Below are 22,588 nucleotides of genomic sequence, written 5' to 3'. Positions count from 1 at the left end.
ATCTGGGCAGGGAAATTTGTTTTCTTTTTTAAGTTATAAATTCAGTTTATTTAATTGTTGTAGGACTATTCAGGTTGTCTTTTTCATCTCAGTTGAGTTTTGGTAGTTTGTGGTTTTCTAGACATTGGTCTGTTTGTTCTAAGTTGTCAGATTTATTAGTATAAAGTTGTTCCTGGTATTCCTATACACCTTTTTAATGGCTGTAGGATCTGTGATGATATCACCTGTTTCATTTCTAATATTAATTTGTGTGTTTTCTTAATCTTTGTCAGTGTTGCTCAAGATTTATCAGTTTTATTGTTATTCATAATCCTGGTGATTAATTTCATTGATTTCTCCTCTTTATTATTTGCTATTCTTCTGCTTGCTTTGGGTTTATTTCGTTCTTTAAGTTTTTAAAAGCTCAGAGGAAATTTATAGCACTAAGTACTTACATTAGAAAGAGGAAAAGTCTTAATAATCTAAGCATCTTTGTAATATAAGCATTTAGCGCTATAAATTTCCCTCAGCACTGCTGTCTCTAGCTATGTACCAAAATTTTTGATTTTTGTATTGTATTTTTGTCTTCATTCGGTTTGTGTATGTTTTAAGTTCTTTTGAGATTTCCTTTTTGACCTATGGAAGTGTGGTCATTTGACCCATGGGTCAAAGAATTGTGATGTTTAATTTCTGTATGTTTGAAGAATTCTCTCTTTTCTTTTAGTTACTGATTTCGTTTGATTCTATTATAGTCAATGAACATACTCTGATTTTTACTTGCTTTAAACTTAAATTGTTCTTCATTCTGTAGTTTCCTGGTAGAAATGTGAGTTATTGATTTTAGATCTTTCTTTTCTACTATTTGTGTTTAGTATGTTTCTCTTTGTAATATTACTGCTTTGGCTGCATCCTATTACTCTTTGATGACTTGTATTTCATTTTCATTTAGTTGAAAATTTGTTTTATTTCTCTTCAGATTTCTTCTTTCACCTAGACATTTAAAATTAACTTGTTTAATTTCTAAATATTCAGGAATTTTCTAGCTATCTTTTATTGATTTCTAGTTTAATTCCATTGTCGCTTGAGAACATAATTTATATGATGTCTTTTATGTTTTTTAAGGTGTGGTTTTATGCCCAGATTTTGTAAAATTCTCATTGAAGTGTTCCTACCAGTTTATGGCTCTAGCAGCTCTGTCCAGGTGGGCAGATCTCAGCTGTGACTTGGTGTATAGTTCATGGGCATCTGAAACAACGTATATTCTGCCACTATTGGATAGTGTTCTACGTCAGATTTTTAATTTGTTGTGTTGTTCAGTTATTCTATCAGATGCTTAGAGTAAGGTATTGAAGTCTCCAATTCTATTTATGGATTTATCTATTTCTCCTTTCATCTCTATTATTTCTTAACAGCTTTATTGAGATAATTCATGTATCATATAATTTCATCCATTTAAAATATACAATTCACTGTTTCTTAGTGCATTCAGTGAGATGTACAACCATCACTCCAGTCCATTTCAGAACATTTTCTCACTGTGATGGAAACCGTGAACATTTAGCTGTTGCCCCTGTCCCTTTATCGCCATCATACCTAGCCCTAGGCAACTGCTTATCTACTTTCTGTCTCTGTAGATTTTCCTGTCCCGGGCCTTTGGCTTGGAGGCACGGGCTTTACTTGGAGTCAGTTCTGTCTGTGCCTGTTACTGGTTCTGGATTGGAGGCTTCTACAGCATTCTGTTTAAGATAGAGAGGGCAATAAGGTACCCAGGGAACTGGCCAGCACTGCATTGTTCAAGTCCCACAGTCCCTAGGCTGTCTGCCTTCATTCTCCCTTTCACAGCTTGCTTGTGCTTATTTGCTGTGTTTTATCCAGAGTGTTTCAGGTGTAGGGGAAAAACCTGGGAGGAATGGGACCTACCCCATCTTGGCAGAGCCAGAAGTTCCCACTGAAATATACTTTCCCCCCAAATCCAGAGGGATCCACCAAGTGTGTATTTGTTTCTCTGTAGTGGGAAGTTCTGGATACAACTAACTAACTCTTCTTTTCCATTTGAAACTGCACTGATGATGTAGCAGGCATGTGAACTCTTGTGGGATTTCTCTCTCACTTCTGATAATCATGTATCTATTAAGACATCAAGGTATTAAGACATCAAGGGTGCGTGCTGCTTCCAGTTTGTATTCCCCTTGCAAGTACATTTAGCCTTAGGGAAGGAAAACACTTGTTGGACCTCCTGGAATTTTTCAGGAGGTGGCTGAGCAGGGTATGCCACCTTGGGTCCTCTCCGGAATCCCATTTTTCCTCCCTCTAGAGTCTGCAAGGGGAGTCTAGCATAGCTGTCTCATCAGCTGTTGGCCTCCACTGAGTCAGTGCTTCTGTTAACCATTCCTAGGTGCCTGATGTATTACATTCTGAAGTCTAGGTGAAGTACTCCTGTTGGCCTGATCCAATCTTACATGCATTCTTGCTGGCTAATGTACTTAGAATCCATTTCCTTGTGTGCCCTCCAGGTTCCTGCTAATAAAATTTGACAAGATCTGCAACTCCATCAACATGTACATGATTTCCTCCAAGAGGAGACCTTGCAATGATCTCTAGATCATGCTAGGATTTTACTCTTTTTGGCCCTATAGGCAATGAGTATTGATGGTTGTGAGTCTTCAAAAGTTTTCAGATGACCACCCCAGATGAAGCCATTGAAACATTTTACCCAAGGGAATGCTAGTTTTCTTAGAAGGTGGAAAGGGCTGTTTGTGATATGAAGAAATGTTTAGAGATGTTAGAGAGGCAAGGTTCTTAGATTCATGCCTGTCTAGAGGCTCCCATATCATCAAGTCTCAAGTTCCCACTCTTTCCCAACAGCACCTTTACCTTAACTGAAGGAACATGGCATAAATATATCTTGATCTGGCATGTGATCCTGAAACCTCTACATTTAGCCTCAGTCATGTCCCTTGCAGCTTCATAAAATAAAGATTCCTTTAAGGCCACCAAAAAACTTTCTGATTCTCTGCCCATGCCTTGAGTTGAGATCTCAAGGCACTAAGCTCATCATTTTCTTTTTGGAATCTCCTCAGCAGTCAGAAGAAGCCATCTCACCCCACAAACTTGGAATCCATGATGCCATAGCAATCAAGTGCTACAGCCATTTGCTGTCCCAATGGCTTGCCCTCCTGTTGCTTTCTATTTCAGTGATATTTGAGTAACCGTGATGCCACCACATGCTACAGATTAGCAGGATCCCACGTCTCCCTAGTAAGAAAGAAAGCCATTCATGTACTCACCAGCCCAACCTCAGAATCTCACTTGGATGAGCTGCTTCATTGGGCCACTTCTCTTAACACATACTATATTCATCAGGGCTGAAAAACAAAATGCACATTTGGCTGAGACTTTGAAGAGAAATTAATGAAGAGGGACAATCAGCTGAAGTTTGGGCAGGGTGCAGAGCACCCAGAAGGATAATGAGACAGCCAGAGACTCACAGCAGGAGGAAGCCCTTACCATGCTTAGTCCTTGTGCCTGAAGGGCAAAGGGAGCTCTGGAGCCTGGCGAGAACCAGAGGTGACAAAGGGGGCCTGCCAGATAGGAGCTCCAGTTGCAGAGGAAGAGAGAGAGTGGAGTGAATACTCAACCTTCCCTCTTCCTGCCCTTCAGCCTCCTGCTGGTGCCTCCCACTGGCCTAAACAGAAGCTGAAGATGAGGCAGCTTTGCTGGTAAAGTCTACAGAGGTCCCCTTTCTGGGCCACGGAGAATGGCAGACTGGGTTGAGGGTGAGGAAGTGGAAAACAATCAGCACGGGGGTCTTGTGGAAATAATAGGAGACTCTTCTCCCCCTACCAGAGGATAGCACTTCTGGCTGGTAAACAAGGCATTTAACAGCTGGAGCTGTCAAGAGTGGGTCAGACACCCCCTGGGGCTTGTGACTCACTGCACAAAGATGCCCAAACCTCTGCTATGTGGGGAAGACCTTTGAACTGTATTATTCAGATTCTGAAATGAGCTCTGTGAGCAATCTATGTGTATACATACATTTGTAGGATAAATTCCTTAAAATTATGTTGTCAAGCTCTGTGGTATATATGTGTTCTGGTTAAATGGATGACATTTTCTGTTACATTATTTTTATAATGGACTTAAATTCTGTCATTGCACTGTTGGTTCTAGTAAGCAGAATTCGAAATGTAATGTGGAAAAGGTATTTTTTTTCTTAGTTTCTACTTTAGGGATAGTATATCCTCTGAACACTACTATTAAAATGAACATTCACGTGCACATACGTCACCTGATTCCAGTGCTCAGTTTTAAAAAGAAATTTAAATTTCTACTATGCAGTTTGTTGACTGTGGCTAATCCTTCATTTTAACAAAGAAAAAAGATAGTTTCCAACAGAAAGAATCAGAAACTTTAATCTCGAACTCACAGTGTTCTTCTCTCCCTTTCTCCCCTTCCAGGAGGACAACTGTTAGTTTTGTGGCTTATTGCTGCTCCACCCAGTGTCTGCAGACTTTTGACCTGCTGAGTTGATAAACACTCAGGAGCTTCAGGAGCACTGCCAGCTTGACGCTGGGGAATCTGGCCAGTCCAGAACAGACTCTTCCATCCTGTCTTGTCCAAGGCGGGGCACTGCGGAACTCTCTGGAAATGTCATGATTGGGCTTCAGAGCTAAAATGCCTCACCCTTCCCCCAAGTTGGAATATATCCTCCCCCAAATTAAGGACTCGTTTGTCTTCTGTGTTTTTCCTTTTTATATGAGTGTGTCTTTTACACAAACTGTTTATAGCTTGATGGGCCTCCCCAAATCTAATTTAAAGCAAGTTTCAGGTCCCTGGAAAACAGTGATTTGATCATCTAACCAGATTCCCTTTTGAACACACATACCTTCAGTGATGCTTCCTCTCTTCTCCCTTGCTTTCCCCAGAGAGTGATTTCCCCGAGAGCATATTCTGCACAGTGTCTCCAGTGGAAACTTGTCAGTTTTTGAGGAGTTTCAGCAAAGCCCACGGCCTCAGTGGTCTTGAGTAGCAGGGTGGGGTGCCTGAGTTGGCGGCAAAGTGAGACTCCCATGGAGGCTCAACGAGGATCCCAGAGCACACACCCTCTGGAAAGTTCCAGCGTTGTTTGTAAGTTTTGCTATGTAGCAAGAGACTTTAGTGAGGGATTTTAAAAACAAAAATGTAGATTGTAATGAAATGCACTTATTTTTTTTAAAATGTTTATAGAAAAGTTTGGAAATTTTTAATTTTTCTGATAAGATTTGTTTATATGAGAAGAATTTGAGGAATATGTGAAGCTTTACAAGATCTGATCTTTTTCCATTCTCAATGTAAACAGTTTCCATACAATGAGAAAGGGGGAGAAAACACACATTCAAATAAGACCTCAGTATTCTTTTTTGATGGATTTATGATTAAATTTATACCGACTTTGAAATATTTTTGTCATAGGTGAAAGGCTTCAGCTGCTTCCACTACTAGTTTTTAACAAGGTGATTCTAAATACAGCCTGTGCACATTTACTTATTCACCTGATACATGAGATTATCTTCATTTTGACCCTAGTTTCTTACATACTTAACGTATACTGCCCAGATGCAACAGAACATACAGGAAAAGCAGATCCAAATTCAGCCTTGGACTTCTGCAAAAGTCCATAAACAGAAAGTCTGCGAGCCTCCACTCTGCCAGAAAGAACTCTTCATGAAGAAGTCACGTATTTGCTCTTCCTTTCAAAGGATGGCATTTTAATGTTGCTTTGCTGCCAGATGTTCATCTGGTTGCTGTGAAGTGATTCTTTTTTTAAAAATGTTTTTTAATGATGTAAGTTTTCTAAAAGGCAGGGCTGAAAGGAGAACCAAGAAGATTTGCCTGGTAGAAAAATTATTTTAATTTCAGATTTATGAAAAATTTGGTTGATGGAATTTTTATTAGCTGCCCTGACTTTATAATGCTATGTTCTAACAGTGCCAAAAATCCTACATAGTTACTGACAAATGTGTGATCTTTTTACAGTCACACCACCTGCTGCCCGGAAAGCACACCATCCACGTAGAATGGAGAAGGCAGAAAGTTCCCATGTGTTCCCACTGTATCTGCACTGTTCTTACTTCCTCTTGTTCCTTTTCATAACTTGGTCTATTCAGCCTTAACATTTCAAAGGCTTATAGTAAAATAGGAACTGAAGATCTCTATCAAAATGTAACACTTCTTTCATCCTTTGGGATAATTGAAGTTTTAAGGTAACCTCTACATGTATATAAGCAAGCAGGTGAAAAATGTGGCATGAAATTTCACAATTGTGCCTCAGGCCTAAGTGACTGCTACCTATCATTTAAGTGACAGTAAATATCTTGCTACATTTTTCTATTTCATCCTCTACAATCATATGTCATGGAATGGAGCTATGAAATGTGCTAACTTGATATTCAGGATTCTCACTGCGATAAGGTAATACATTAGTTTGACCTGGTTTGAAATTTTACAAAGATGCTTACAATCCAAGTATTCTTTCTCTACCTGTTATGAACTACAGTGTGTTAAACAACAGCAGTGGGCTGGGCATACAATCTTTGTGCAGTCTCAACCTTCATCCTTGGATACCAGCACCAGAACTTAATTGATGAGAAGTGGAACTTAAGTGGTTTCCCTGGTGCTATTCGTTATGGAAATTCTGTGCTGGATTCATCAATGATCAATGTCATTCTTTTTTTTTTTTTTTTTTTTTTTGAGACGGAGTCTCGCTCTTGTTACCCAGGCTGGAGTGCAATGGCGCGATCTCGGCTCACCGCAACCTCCGCCTCCTGGGTTCAGGCAATTCTCCTGCCTCAGCCTCCTGAGTAGCTGGGATTACAGGCACGCGCCACCGTGCCCAGCTAATTTTTTTGTATTAATAGAGACGGGGTTTCACAATGTTGACCAGGATGGTCTCGATCTCTCGACCTCGTGATCCACCCGCCTCGGCCTCCCAAAGTGCTGGGATTACATCAATGTCATTCTTAATCTTTGGATATTATAACAGAGTGTTATCAACTGGAGAAAATTTGCCTACATGCTATATATTTGAATTGTGTCCAGAGCTTTGCAGAAAAACAAATCTGAAGTTGTTATATATGTTGTTTTCTTGAGCAACGGTGACACTAGGTAGAAAAGTATTTCACACAATAAGAGTTAGGCAAAAAAAAGTGAACTTCTTAGAAAGTATCATCTGTCCAGATAAGTTTTCTTCAGTGAGCTCATGTGTGGTTGGTGGTAAAGTCCAGGACAGCCTCATGAGCATAGGCCTTCCTGTGATGTCGTGCAAAGGGGGCCCATTTTAGTGGATTACCCTATCATTGTTCTTCAGCGTGCCCAATTGTTATCATACCAAAAGCCTCAAGTAACATTGTATGGATGAAATGCCGCATCTTCAGTTAATACATGTTTTGAGCACACTCTTAAAACACATAATAATTAAATGATCCCTATACAAAAGAGCCCAGCCTGGATGGAGGATCCACTCTGGCTAATGGATAAGAGTGATGAACCTCTTCATTATGTGTCCCTTCTCTTCTGGAAAAGTGAGGCTTACATTAAACATCTTTTGGTCAGCATGCCTCACGAAGATCTTTCACACTCCAGCTTGTCTGACTATGTAATGTACGTCTCACTTATGTTTTACATTGAGCATTACAAATTAAAATCTTTGTAGTCTAGGAAAAAAGAAGTCTTCAACACCAGTTGGTTTATGAGGCTCTAAAAAAAATCATTCGAGTCTCACTGTGCCTACCCAGAAGTACCTCCTTGTGTCACTAGCTAATAGATCTGAAAGTGATGCAGGTGTCTCTAGGTAAGGGATTGATCATAGCCAAGTGACTGATATTCTCAGGAAAAGAGCTTGCTTCAAAGCCTTTGAAGCATGGCTATATGTGTGGTCCCCTTGTACTCTGTAGACAGAAAAGTACTGGCAGCCAGTGTGGTGGCTGGACAGAAGGTGGAACATTCAGAGATTATTTCTGTATGTAATTAAGAGACTTGCAAGGGTTAGCCGGGGTTTTTTCCACTCAAGTGTAGATTATCGTTGTTACCTGTGTTAAAGAATATCAGGTTTTGTTTTCTCATGGTGATTTTTGAGTTTATAATCATCCAAGATTTTTAAAATAGATGCATAATGAAAGGATTATCCAGGCCTCTGAAAAATTATGGCCACATTCATTTGGAGTGTGACTAAAAACTCATACTGTATCCAGTTTGGTTGCCTCTCTCAGTTACTGCAGTTTATAGAATAATTGAGCTTGAACCATGTGAATGCTCAGAATGTCAGTGGTGAAGTATTCAAGAGAAATGGCTGAATTCTCAGTATGAATGAGCTTTGTGAAGTGTTATAAGTTGCCCTATTCCTATTCCTATCTCCCCCTTCCATCTCTGTTGTATCCTTGAAAACCAACAGTGTACAATGAAGGTGAAAAGTAGCAGCCTGGAATCCACTAGGGGGTGCAGAATGGGGTTAGAATCCATTAAAGGCTCATTCCCAGAGAGCGAATTGTCATTATTTGACCTGTCAGGCAGTTCCCTGGAAGACCTGATTTGCAAGACTGACTGTACTTTACCAGACTGGAGCTCGCCAGGTGTGAAAAGCCTTTTTCCCAGGGACATTAGTCAAGAAAGGCTCAGGCAATTGATTAATTTTTTGGTTGCCTCAAGTAGTGGCTAACCCTTGGAGCAGACAATAGGCTAACCAAAAACATAAAATGAAAAGCTAGGGAATACGATATCCCTAGGGACCTTGAAAAGCTCTGATACTGGGAATTTAGATGGTCATGTGTATGTACAGAGCTTTGCATATGCCAAGGGTTATACTCCTGCTCAGAAAAGACTTAAGAACATCTTGAGCTTTCACCGTAAGTTGACCTTGATACAGAATCAGAAAGTGAAGCCAAAGGCAGCTTCCTTCCTGTTGCCTTCCTAGCTCAGTGTTGAAGGGGTGCCCCAACATGCACCCAGAGCCCTTACCACAGACTTGGAGACGTAGCACAGTAAGGACACTCCTTTAGTAGGGTTTAGGGAAATTTCTGTCCATTCATTAGCTGACCACTAAATGACCCTATCATAAAAACTTCAGTATCCATGCACTGTAAAGAATATAGACTTTACTGAATTAGTTCAAAATAGTCAATCAACAGGACTAAAGCCAAAACCCAGAAACATCTAACCCTTAGATGTTAGGTAGGTAAAAGTATGATTTCCAGAGTTGCCACACTGTTCTTTGAAATGTCCAGTTTTCCACAGAAAAATTATGAGGAACATAAAGAAAATATGTTCCATATATGGGGTTAAAAATAGAGACTGTACCTGAGGAAGTCTAGACATTGGATTTTTAGATGAAGACCTTAAATTGGCTATTTTAAATAGGTTCGGAGAACTAAAGAAAAATTATGTGTAAAGAACTAAAAGTATGAAAATGTCTCACTAAACAGAAAATGATGAAAAATTATTTTTAAAAGAACCAAATATAAGTCTTGAAGTTGAAAATACAGTAACTGAAATGAAAAATTTGAGGTACTCTAGTCTGAGAAACAGAAAAAAGAATGAAGAAAAATGAATAGAGCCTCAGAGACCTATGGCACACCATCATTCATACCAATATATGCATAATTGGAGTCTCAGTGGAGAGAAAGAGGTAGAATATTTGAAAAAAATAATGGCCAAAGACTGAAATTTGATGAAAAATGTTGATTTACATACCCAAGAAGCTCAATGAACCCTAAGTAGTATAAACTCAGAGACCTATGCCTGGACACCAAATCACACTGTCCAAAGAATCGTAGAAGCAAAGAGAGAAGTGACTCATGTACAGAGGATCTTCACTAGAAACTATGAAATGTAGAAAACAGTGGGATGATATATTCCAAGTGGTGAAAGTGAATGACTATCAAATAAGAATTCTATTTCCAACAAAACTGTCCTTCAAAAATGATTAGGACATGCCCACATAAACAAAAACAGAATTTGTCTTTAGCAAGTCTGTGCTACAAGAAATAATAAACAGGGAACTTCAGGCTGAAAAGGTAATAGTAACTCAATTGCACATGAAGAAATAGCACTGGTAAAGGTAGCTATATTGGTAAATATAAAAGGCAGTACAAATGCATTTTTTGTAAATTTTTTTCCTCCTATCTGATTTGAGGCAACTGCATAAAACAATAATCTGTTTGGGTGGGCACAAAGTGAAAAACAATTTGTATGACAATAACATTACAAAGGGAGTGGGAGGGAACAGATCTAGGAAGAAAACTTTTTTGTACTGTTGAAGTTAAGTTGGTATTAATCCAAACTAGGTTGTTGTAAATCAAAATGTTATAATCATCAGGGGAATCACTAAGAAAATAGCTAAAGAGTATATAGTAAAAGCTACAGCAAAGAAAATGGTACACTAGAAAAAAGCTGCTAACAAAAGAAGGCATAGAAATAATGGAAGAATAAAGGAACAAAGAAAGACAAAAGACATAGAAAACAAGGCTGATCACAGTGGCTCATGCCTATAATGCTAGCACTTTTGGAGGCTGAAACAGGAGGATTGCTTGAGCCTGGGAGTTCAAGGCCAGCATGGGCAACACAGTAAGGCCTTGTCTCTATTAATATATAGGGGCCGGGCGTGGTGGCTCACGCCTATAATCCCAGCACTTTGGGAGGCCGAGGTGGGTGGATCATGAGGTCAAGAGATCGAGACCATCCTGGTCAACAAGGTAAAACCCCGTCTCTACTAAAAATACAAAAATTAGCTGGGCATGGTGGCGTGCGCCTGTAGTCCCAGCAACTTGGGAGGCTGAGGCAGGAGAATTGCTTGAACCCAGGAGGCGGAGGTTGCAGTGAGCTGAGATCGCACTCCAGCCTGGGTAACGAGCGAAACTCCATCTCAAAAAAAAAAAAAAAAAAATATATATATATATATATATATATATATGCAGACTAAACCTCACCTTATCAATAATTGCATTAAGTGTAAATGGATTAAACACTCAAAAGGCAAAGATGGTAGAATGGATAATAATCATAGTCCAACTATACGCTGCTGCCCACTAAGAAACGCTTTAGATTCAATGACACAAGTAGGCTGAAAGTAAAAGGATGAAAAAATACATGTAAACTCTAAGAAAAAAAGAGCTTGAGTGGATATATCAGACAAAATAGAATTTTAAATAAAAATTGTTAGAGACAAAGACATTACATAATAAAAGGGACAATCTATCAAGAAGGCATAAATTTTAAAATAATTGAAATTTTACAAAACATGTTCTTTGACCACAATGGGATGAAATTAAAAATTGGAAGAAACTTTAGGAAACCTACAAAAATTTGGAAATTAAACAATACACTCCTATTAACCAATGGGTCAAAGAAAAGAATCACAAGGGGAATTACAAAGTCCCTTAGAGTAATGAAGATGACAGAACATACCAGAACTTATGAGATGCAGCTAAACCATCACTTAAAGGATCATGTCTAGCTATAAATGTCTCTGTTACCAAAAAGTTTCAAATCAATAACCTAGCCTGAAACCTTTAGAAACTAGAAAAGAATAGCAAACTAAACCTAAAGCAAACAGAACAAAGAAATAATATGGATTAGAATCAAAATAAATAGAGGATAGAAAACTAGAGAAAAATCAAACCAAAAGCTGGTTCTTACAAAAAGTCAATAAAATGACACCCTTAGCCAGCCTCAAAAGAAAAATAGAGAAGACAAATTGCTAAAATCAGGAATGAAAGATTACTACCAATCTTAAGGAAATAAAAATTGTAAGAGTTCATATGACAAATTAGAGAATTTAAATGAAGTGGACAAATTTCTAGAAAGACGTACTTCCAAAATTGAAGAAGAAATAAAAATGTAAATAGATCCAAACAGATTAAATGAATAATCAAAACTTCTCACAGCCAGGCATGGTGGCTCACACCCGTAATGCCAGCTATTTGGGAAGCTGAAGCAGGAGGATTGCTTTAGGCCAAGAGTTTAAGACCAGCCTGGGCAACATAGCGAGACCTTGTCTCTTAAAAAAAATAATAATAATACAAATAAAAAAAATAGGTGTGGTGGTGCATACCTGTAGTCCCAGCCACTTGGGAGGCTGAGGTGGAAGTATCCTTTAAGCCCAGGAGTTCAAAGTTGAGTGAGCTATTGTCACACCACTGCACTCCATCCTGGGTGAGAGTGAAACCCCCATCTCTTAAAAACAACACAATTCCCACAGGGCAAAGTCCAGGAGCAGATGCCTTCACTGGTGAATTTTACCATTTACAGAATTCCACCAATTATTCAGTCTTCCAAAAAAACAGAAAAGGGGGATACCCTTCCTAATTCAGTATCACCCACATTAGAAATCGGGCAAAGAAAACAACTACAGGCCAATAGCCCTCAATATAGATGCAAGAATCCTCAACAAAATACTAATGAAACTAAATCCAGCAACATATAGAAAGGAATATACACCATAAGCAAGTGAGATTTAGGAATACAAAATTCAACATGCAGAAATCAATGTAGTACACCATATTATTAGAATAAAGGACAAAAACAACAATATCTCAATGCATATAGAAAAAGCATTTAACATTTGGCAAAATTCAAAACTCTTAGATGAAAACATTCAAAAAGCCAAAAATAGAATGACTTTTTTTTTTTATCTTGAGAAACGAAATCTATGAAAAACCCACGCCTGATACGTTTGATGCAAAATACTGTAAGCTTCCCCTCCTAGAGATGATGAATAAGGCAAGGATGTTCTCTATCATCACTTCTATTCGACCTTGTACTGGAGGTTCTAGCCAAGGCAGTAGGCAAGATGAAGTAAAACGCATCCAGACTGGAAAGGAAGAAGTAAAACAGTTTGCAGATGACATGATCTTGTATGTGGAAAATATTAAGGGATTCACACTGAAAAACTACTAGCACTAATAAGTTCAATGAGGTTGCAGGATGCAAGATTAATACACAACGATCATTGATTTTTATACATTAGCAATGAACAACACACAATTCCATTTACAACAGCATCACAAAGAATAAAATACTTGGATTTAACATCATTAGAAAACAAAGATAATTTGAGTATAAAGAAATTTTGTGTTCACCAATTGGGAGAAAATATTGCTAAGATGTCAATACTCCCCAAATCGATCAACAATTTGTATCAAAAAACCCCCTACACTCTTTGCAGAAATGGACAAGCTGTTCCTAAAGTAATATGAAAATACAAGGGATCCAGAATAACAAAATAATCTTAAAAAGATTAAAAGGTTGTAAGAATTACACTTCCCATTTCAAAACTTACTACAAAGCTGCTATAATTAAGACTATGTGATGCTGGCATTAAGGATAAACACATGATCAATGGAATAGAATTGAGAGTTCAGAAATCAACCATTACACTATGGTCAATTTATTTTTGACAAGGGTGCCAAGACAACTCAATGAAGATGAATGTATAATATTTTTAACAAATGTTGCCAGTGAGATAGCCATATGAAACAATGAAATTGAACTGTTTCGTACCAGATGCACAACTTGCTCCAAACGGATGACAGACCTAAATGTAAAATGAAAATCAACTCTTAGAAGAAAATGTAGATGTAAACCTTTATGACACTGGACCAAGCATTCGATTAACACCAAAAGCACAAGCAAACAAAAAAAATAGACAAATTGTATTTCATTAAAATTTAAAACGTGTGCCTCAAAGACACTATCAAGAAAGTGAAGACAACTCACAGAATGGGAAAAATTTTTCCAAATTATGTATCTGATAAGGGTCTAGTATTTAGAACATATAAAGAATCCTTACAACTTGAAAAACTTTCTAAGAAAAATGGTCAAAGGATTTGAATAAACATTTTTCCAAAGGAGCTATACAATGTCCAAAAGCACATGAAAAGATGCTCCACGTCATTAGTCATTAGGAAAATGCAAATCAAAACTATGAGATACAATTTCACACACACTAAGATGGCTATAAACAAATAGGTGGAGAATAATAAGCCTTGACAAGAATGGATAAATTGAAACTTTCATATATTGCTGGTGGGAATGTGTTAACTATGCACTCTGGCTCAGTCTGGCAGTGCCTCAAAAGGTTAAACAGAGTTACCACATGACCAGTAATTCCTAGGTACTTAAGAAAACTGAAAACACATCCACACAAAAACTAGTGCATGAATGTTCATAATAACCAAAAAGTGCCCATCAATGGATGAATGGATGAATCAAATCTAGCATAGCCATATGAAGGAATATTATTCAGCCATAAAGAGGAATGGGTTAGTGACATGCCACGACGTGGATGAACCTTGAAAACATTATGACATGAAAATGAACGGAGCCAGCCACAAAAGATCACATGATTCTATTAATATGCAATGTCCAGAATAAGAAATCCATAGGGACAGAAAGTAGATGGTGGCCAGGAGTTGAGTGGAGAGGAAAATGGGTACTAAGTGCTAATGGGGATGGAGTTTCTTTGGGAGATGATGAAAATGGTCTGGAATTAGATAGCAGTGATGGTTGCACAACCTTGTGCATGTACTGAAAATCACTGAATTGAGGTAAAATTCAGTGTATGGTATATAATATCTCAATTTAAAAAATCAAAGCTAGTGATGCAACTTACTTTACATATTTGTTAGTACATTTTTTGCAAAGACCAACACTCTTTCCAGAAGCCAAGGAAATGCTGTTGCTGTGGCTGTAAAACAGATGAAAGCAGTACTAACAGCTCATCTGGTTTCAGATTCTGTTCTCTCTGGTTAACATCAGCATCAGGCCAAAACTGCAGTAATCTTAAATTTTCACTTGGAGTCTTCCAACTCACTTAATTTATTGATCAATTACCATCCTAGTGAGCACTCCTCAAGGACTGAAGCCTGCTGAAAGTAAAACACCATGAAATTAACGTGTTTGAACATAATCAAGTGGAAAATTCTATAAAGTACTAGGAAGTACTCCTCTGTAAAGCATTTGGATGCCATATTTGCTTTTTTCCTCAGTTTCCAATGCTGTTTTTGTACCATTCTTTCTCTAGAACAAAAATGTACAGGAAGGAATTATCTACCAAAGGTCCTATCTACCTTTGGAAGGAATTATCTACCAAACATCATCCTACAACTTGCTGGTGCCTGGCACTGACCTGCACTGTTAGATTTATTGACTGAAGAATTACACACTCTTTGATGGTATGCAGTCTAATTCAATAGCTCAAAGCTATGTCTAGATTTTAAATAAATGATAGGGATTTTAAATTGTATTTAAAAAACAGTCATTATATCTTGCTTTCTTTGGCTATGCATTCTTTATTTAATTGAACAAATAATTTTAAGAGAAAAATATAAAATCCAGCTATAATATTATTAATTTGATGTTGCTATTTGAAAGAATCTAGGTCAATTGTGTTTTGAGCTATTACTGTTGAGTCCTGTACATTGATTATATAATCTCTCTCGCTCTTTTTTTAATTGAGATGGAGTCTCTCTGTCTCCCAAGCTAGCGTACAGTGATGTAATCTTGGCTCACTGCAACCTCCACCTCCCGGGTTCAAGTGATTCTCCTGCCTCAGCCTCCTGAGTAGCCAAGACTACAGGTGCACACCACCAAACCCAGCTAATTTTTTTATTTTTAGTAGAGACAGGGTTTCACCATGTTGGCCAAGCTGGTCTCAAACTCCTGGCCTTGTCCTACCAAAGTCCTGGAATTACAGGACTGACTACCCTAAAAAGGAAGACCTGGTCTTTTTGTCTTTAGTACAGGAGTGCAATTTAATCCTAGACTCCTTGCAGGAATTCTCTATCCATGTAGTATTTTTTTTAGTTTCTAATTCATTAGAGCAGCCTTTTTATAATCACAAAAGTAATACTGCAGACTAAAGAAAAGTGTGAAGAAAAACCTTGAAATTTCATTAATCCCCCTCTCTTTTGATGAATACTTTCCTATCTTTTCATTCTTTTGTATGAATCCTACACATGCAGATGTGGTCTGACTTAAAGGGCAACTTTCTATGCAGTTTTGTAACCTGCTTTCTTCACCTAATATATGAAAATCTGTATCAACAAACATATGTACATAATCACTGCATAGTATTACATGTCTACTGGCCAGATGCAGTGGCTCATGCCTATAATCCCAGCACTTTGGGAGGCTGAGGCAGGCAGATTACCTGAGATCAGGAGTTTGAGACCAGCCTGGCCAACATGGTGAAACCTCCTCAAATAAAAAAATTAGCTGGGCATGGTGGCAGGTGTCTGTAGTTCCAGCTACTCAAGAAGCTGAGGCAGGAGAATCGCTTGAACCCAGGAGGTAGAGGTTCCAGTGAGCTGAGATCACATCACTGCACTCCAGCCTGGGCAACAGAGCGAGGCTTCATCTAAAAAATAAAAAAAGTATTACATGTCTGCCAATATCATTTGTATTTATATTTAATATATTTTTAAACTGAGGTCTTTATCTTTCTATTGTATTTGAAAATATCAATTTCTTTTAGTTTCTTCCTCTATGTAGTACCACTTTATTTGAGCAGGCAGATGGAAGATTAATTCTTTTACAAGCAAGTACTAAATTGCTACTACTTTTATAAACACACACGATCAGTTCAGCTCTTTTCAACAAGAGCAATCTTGGAAAATGTTATTATTATTATTTTTTTTGAGTCTCATTTTGTTGCTTAATCTGCAATGCAGTGGTATGCTCGGCTTACTGCAACCTCCACCTGCTGGGTTGAAGCGATTCTCCTGCTTCAGCCTCCCAAGTAGCTGAAATTACAGGCACCCACCACGATGCCTGGCTAATTTTTGTACTTTTAGTAGAGACAGGGTTTCACCGTGTTGGCCAGGCTGGTCTTGAACTCCTGACCTCAGGTGATCCACCCACCTAGGCCTCCCAATTTGCTGGGATTACAGGTGTGAGCCATCGCGGCTGGTCCGGGAAAGGTTATCTTTTTATTTAATGTAAGATTCATTTATGACAAGGCTTGAAATAGGATTTAATTCCAAATGTATTTTTGTGTGACAGTCAGATGTGCCATGGCCACTCAGTCTTCACTAGAAGGTTTCCCTGAACCATCTTCATTTGACCTTTTATGTAAGAGCAGCGACAACAAAACAAGCTGCAGTTTGATCAGTTAAGCTTTTGCTTAATATTAGATTCACAGCATTGACTTGCATCAGATTCATGGCCAAAATATTAATAGTTGGCATGTTGATCCGGGGTCACTACAAAAATAAGCTATGGGATCCAGCTTTAGTTAAAATGAACAGCTCACAGAAAGAGCTGTGTGAATACTGAGAAAATGGCATCAGGAAGACGAGGGCGGCAGCAGGGGTCCGTGTGTCCACTGCAGAAGAGCAAGCCACACCCTTTGGGGAGTTTTTGTGGCTGAGGAACTCTGCTGACTTAGGAAGTGTGAAGAGTAAAGAGACTGGAGAAAAGAGAAAAGAAGAGGGTGGTGGGGGTGGGGGGAGATGATGAAATACCACTGCTTTAGGAACAAGGAATTACTTACAAAGGAGCATAGTTTTACCAATGCCTATGTTTGCTCTGAAAGAAAATCCAAATCTAAGGAAAGAAATGTAATGGGCTTACGCCTATAATTCCAACACTTTGGGAGGCTGAGGTGGGTGGATCACATGAGGTAAGGAGCCTGACCAATATAGTGAAACCCCATCTCTACTAATACAAAAATTCACCAGGCATAGTAGTGCATGCCTGTATTCCCAACTACTTAGGAGGCTGAAGCAGGAGAACTGCTTGACCCTAGCAGGTGGAGGTTGCAGTGAGCTGAAATTACATCATTGCACTTCAGTCTAGGTAACAAAGCGACAGAGTGAAACTGTGTCTCAAAAAAAAAAAAAAGAAATGTTATAAATTAGTAACATTGGTCACCCTCCTACAACTTGCTGGTGCCTCGCTCTGGCCTGCAGCAGCCTCTGAGATTGCTAACAGGCTGAGTGTAGGAATAGCCTGGACCATGTCTCATGGGTGTGGTGATGGCTTGTCTGAAGAAAGACGTAGGCTCAGTATTTAGAAAACTTGAACTAAAAATGAGTCCACCTCTGTTTACCCTGTAGGAAGCTAAGCTAAGTGAGTAGCTGAAGATGAAGAGAAGCCCAGAGTTTTGCAGGTCACCAAACAAGCCCTAATTGAAGGAGGTACTATACAAATGCAGAAGAAATGGTGCATGATTATTTACAAAAGGTTCCTGGATTTGCACTGTTTGGCAGAGGAAGAGACATGGAGAAATACTGAAACTCATGTTAAAGGTAAACATGAAAAAGTGAGATTAAAGAGCAGAATCATCTGATATCATGAATATCAAAAGAAAGCAAGAAATAACTTGATTTTTGCCCATGCCTGTGGCCACCTTAAGGAGTTGTCTTCACACGCCACTTTCCTTTGGGACAGTCTTGCCCGGTCCCATATCTTTGCACGGATCTCACTGATGTATCTGAATTGGCAAACCTATCTCAGAGGATGTGGAAAATTCCTTATATAGAATTCATCATGCCTCACCCAAACTCACTCTCAGGTTTCTCCAAGAAGCCCTCTCGGCCCCTTTGCAAACATATAGCAAGCAGATGTAGATGATTCCTACTTGAGATCACTTCCTCTACTTCTATTAGACGGTTCCTTATTTATTTTATTTTATTTTAGACAGAGTCTAGCTCTGGTGCCCAGGCTGGAGTGCAGTGGCTCAAGCTCAGCTCATTGTAACCTCCGCCTCCCAGGTTCAAGCAATTCTCCTGCCTCAGCCTCCTGAGTAGCTGAGATTACAGGTGCATACCACCACATCTGGCTAATTTTTTGTATTTTTTTAGTAGAGATGGAGTTTTACCATGTTGACCAGGCTGGTCTTGAACTCCTGACCTCAGATGATCTGCCTGTCTCAGCCTCCCAAAGTGCTAGGATTACAAGAGTGAGCCACTGTACCTAGCTGGTTCCCATTATTTTTATATCAATATTTTAGTCATCTTCAGGAGTTGTGGTGGCCATAATTTGCAAACTGCATTTTCCACATTACCAATATTAACACAATCTTTATTCTGCTTATATAAAAAGAACCTTCCAGGAAAATCTGAGAGTTTCATTTGGACCACTTTCATGTCATGTTTTTCACTAGTGTCTTAAAGGTCCATTCTAACTCAAGTATTCATTTGAAAATATGCCGTCTGGTACCTCACTTTAGTCACCTGAGTTTCTGAGAAGATGCACACTTCAAAGTTAAATGGCCACTTCCTATTTTAACCTGCCACTTCCTCGTAACGAAACTTTTCCATGGTACTATATTTGTCCATTTTCATGCTGCTGATCAAGACATACCTGAGACTGGGCAATTTACAAAAGAAAGAGTTTATTGGACTTATGGTTCCATGTGGCTGGGGAGGCCTCACAATCATGGCAAAAGGTAAAAGGCATGTCTCACATGGTGGCAGACAAGAAAAGAGAGCTTGCGCAGGAAACTCCCCTTATATAATTGGATCCGGTGAGGTGTATTCGCTGTCACAAGAATAGCACGGGAAAGACCTGTCCCCATGCTTCAGTCACCTCCCACTGGGTTCCTCCCACGACCTATGGGAATTGTGGGCATTACAATTCAAGATGAGATTTGGGTGGGGACACAGCCAAACCATATCAGGTACTTTTACTAACCAAAGTAATACACAAAGCAGTCACCACCAAGTGACATCCTGGTTCCTCTGAATAAAACAAAAGAATTCCAAACAAGACTGAAATCTGGGAAGGGAGCCCACCCAGACCAGCAAAAGCAGAAGAGCTGAAAAATCACTACAGGCCTATCACGTTTGTAAAGTGCTTTTAAAAGTTCTCCTCCCAACCCCAGCTCACCTTGTAGTTAGGAAAAAGGAATTCAAGGTATAAATTGAATAGAATAAATAGATAGGATGGTGATGACGTGTGTAAAAGCAACTGCTCATACTTTTAGACTTGTGAAGTCAATTCTTTAGCTATGTTTTGGCCTATATAGAGGTTTAAGAATATTCAGACATGTATCTGTTACATGAAATAATCATTTCACTTCTAAAAATACTCTTCTGCTACTAATTCAATTTAAACAATGCAGCAGGAAAGCTTAATTAAGTTTTCTAGGTTGTTAAAACTCTGCTTCCAGAAAAATACACTATTCTTAGAATCCCACAGTCAAATTGCAAGAAACAACTAATATATTATCAGTCAAGAAATGTTGTTCCCTCCTTGTGCTTTAGCACAGAGCCCAAGATAAGAGATTTTTAACTTAGTAAACCCGGAGAGTGGGCAGCTAGAGAGGACTTTGTTCTGCTGGTAATGTCAGCCTCGGGAGAGGGGAATTGACAAGAGGCCAAATTCCTCCAGGAAATTTGGGACTAGTTGAAACCACCCTACCCCTCCTTGCTTTGATGATGGTGATTGATGATAAGTTTTAATCTTTCAGCACCTGGTATTAACAAGGCAGGCTTCACAGCACCAAAACAACAACAAAGAAAAACCGAAAACATCGTCTACAGATTGGCAGCCTGATCCAGAGAGGAGAAAGTAGCGAGGGGAGTGAGAAACTTGACTCCCTTTTCCAGACATCCTAAGGAGAAAATCCAACCTGCTGAAAAGCCACGGGAGACATGAAGACAGTGTGGTCTTTGCTGGTTGGGTGGAAAGAGGCCTGCAGGCAGGGCTGCCCTACCTATGAGTGGATTCGAAGGCAGTGTCCCCTGGAGGCGTGGCCAGGAACAGCACATCGTTCCCAGGCACAGCACTTGGCAAAGATGCTGGTAACCCGCACTGGGCTCCAGCCCCTCTTCTCTGCCAGGCCCCCAGTGTAGGGCAGGGAACAAATGAGTGTGCCAGTCCGTAGAGGAAAAGTCTATAATGACAGACAGTCCCAATTCAGAGAAAACAAGGGCTTTCCAAATGCCTAACAACCATCCAGAGCTGTAGAGCAACACAGCAAAGAATCACTGTCTCTCCCAGCTTGGCCGACATGGCGAAACCACGTGTCTACCAAAAGGTGCAAAAACTAGCTCGGTGTGGTGGCACATGCCTGTAATCCTAGCTACTCAGTAGGAGGCTGAGGCAGGAGAATCACTTGAACCTGGGGAGAGGAGGGTGCAGTGAGCGGAGATTGTGCCACTGCACTCCAGCCTGGATGACAGAGCCAGACCCTGTCTCAAAGAAAAAAAAAAAATTGCTCTCTCTCCGGTGCAGTTCTGGGTGGGGGCAGATACTTTTGCCCACATTTACTACAAGAGGAAAGTGATGCTACAGGAAATGCCGAAGATGTAGTAAGAGTTTCACAGCCTCACTGTAAAAAAGTTGAGGCTAAAACTGCATCACTCATTCACGTATTCGCAGGACACCCCTTCAAAAGGGCAGGCGCCGTGCTGGGCTCTGGGACTCACTGATGAAACTACACAGAGCTGGGCCCTGCCTTCAGGGAAAGAAGCCAGACAATAAGCAAAACATCCCCAAAGAGACAGTTACAAAGACAGCGAGCATCTGGGAGGAAAACGGAAGGTGCCGGGAAAGGGGCTCCAGGGCCTACTCACCAGCGAGTCGCAACGACCAGAAGCAGCCAGTCCGGGAAGAGCCGGGGAAAGATCGTTCCAGGCAGAGGAAGGGCAGGGCTGTGAGGCGAGGTCCTGTGGGACAGGATGGGGTTGAGCGTGGGCAGGTGTTGGGGGTTGAGCGTGGACGGGGATGGAGTTGAGTGTGGGCGGGATGAGGTTGAGTGTGGGTAGGTGTTGGGGGTTGAGCATGGGTGGGATGGGGTTGAGTGTGGGCAGGTGTTGGTTGAGCATGGATGGGATGGGGTTGAGCGTGGGCGGGATGAGGTTGAGTGTGGGCAGGTGTTGGGGGTTGAGCATGGACGGGATGGGGTTGAGTGTGGGCAGGTGTTGACGGTTAAGTGTGGATGGGATGGGGTTGAGTGTGGACAGGTGTTGAGGGGTGAACCTGGGTGGGTGTAAGCGTGGGTGGGTATGAGCATGGATGGGGAAGAGTGTGGAAGAATGTGAGTGTGGACAAGGGTGAGTGTGGATGGGGTGACTGTGGACAGTTGTGGGTGTGGATGGGGGTAAACGGACTAGGTGAGTGTGGACGGGGGCAGGAGTGGACATGGACAGGCATGGGCAGGTGTGAGCATGGATGGGGTGTGAGTGTGGATGGCGGGTGGTGAGTGTGGATGGGGTGGGTGTGGAACAGGCCACAGGCCAGACCCACCTTGGGGAGCACTGCTGAAGGGATTATGTTTTCTTCCCTAGAGACGATGGCTGCAAAGCTGTCGAATCATTTCAGGGAGGCTGATATTTTTTCACACTTAGTGCAATGCTGCGGAGAAGGGACTTGGGGAGGCAGGGACAGGGAGTGGACACAGAGGTCCAGGGAGCAGCAGTGGTGATTTGGACTAGGCCAGAGTGCAGATGGGGTAAGGGACCGAGGGCAGAGGCAGGACAGTGAGGAGGGTGAGGAGGGCAGAGTGAGGGAACCAGCCTGGCATTTCCAGCAGGATCACCTTCTGCCTCCTCCGCCTCCACCTTGCCGCCCCTTCAGCTTCCATGTCTCCCTGTTCTCCTCACCAAGAGAGCGGGCTCCCTTCCTGCTCCCA

At 40.4% G+C, this 22,588-nt stretch overlaps 1 protein-coding gene and 1 long non-coding RNA gene across 9 annotated transcripts in view; both read left to right on the top strand.

Moving 5' to 3' along the window:
• LRRC28 (leucine rich repeat containing 28) overlaps positions 1 to 6,688 on the top strand; it is a 128,962-nt gene extending 122,274 nt beyond the window's left edge. For 4 of the 8 annotated variants that reach the window (XM_064376249.1, XM_012438636.2, XM_064376248.1 and 1 more), the window contains one exon: positions 4,437 to 6,688. In XM_064376249.1, coding sequence (XP_064232319.1) covers positions 4,437 to 4,509 — 73 coding nt within the window. In that variant the 3' untranslated portion in view covers positions 4,510 to 6,688. The remainder of the gene's footprint in view (positions 1 to 4,436) is intronic. The other 4 variants (XM_012438630.3, XM_012438631.2, XM_012438634.2 and 1 more) reach the window with 2 other exon arrangements.
• Positions 6,689 to 10,913: 4,225 nt separating this feature from the next.
• On the top strand, positions 10,914 to 21,453 carry LOC135274899 (uncharacterized). The gene is made up of 3 exons (XR_010342634.1): positions 10,914 to 15,182; positions 18,066 to 18,257; positions 20,423 to 21,453. It is a non-coding gene; the product is annotated as an uncharacterized LOC135274899 (long non-coding RNA).
• Positions 21,454 to 22,588: the final 1,135 nt, after the last annotated feature.

Source organism: Aotus nancymaae, unplaced genomic scaffold (assembly GCF_030222135.1).
Source record: "Aotus nancymaae isolate 86718 unplaced genomic scaffold, 86718_ANA_hifiasm-v0.15.2.pri h1tg000014l, whole genome shotgun sequence".
Lineage (NCBI taxonomy): Eukaryota > Metazoa > Chordata > Mammalia > Primates > Aotidae > Aotus > Aotus nancymaae.
The sequence above is the reverse complement of the archived record's forward strand: the minus strand, read 5'-3'. Positions and strand labels throughout refer to the sequence as shown.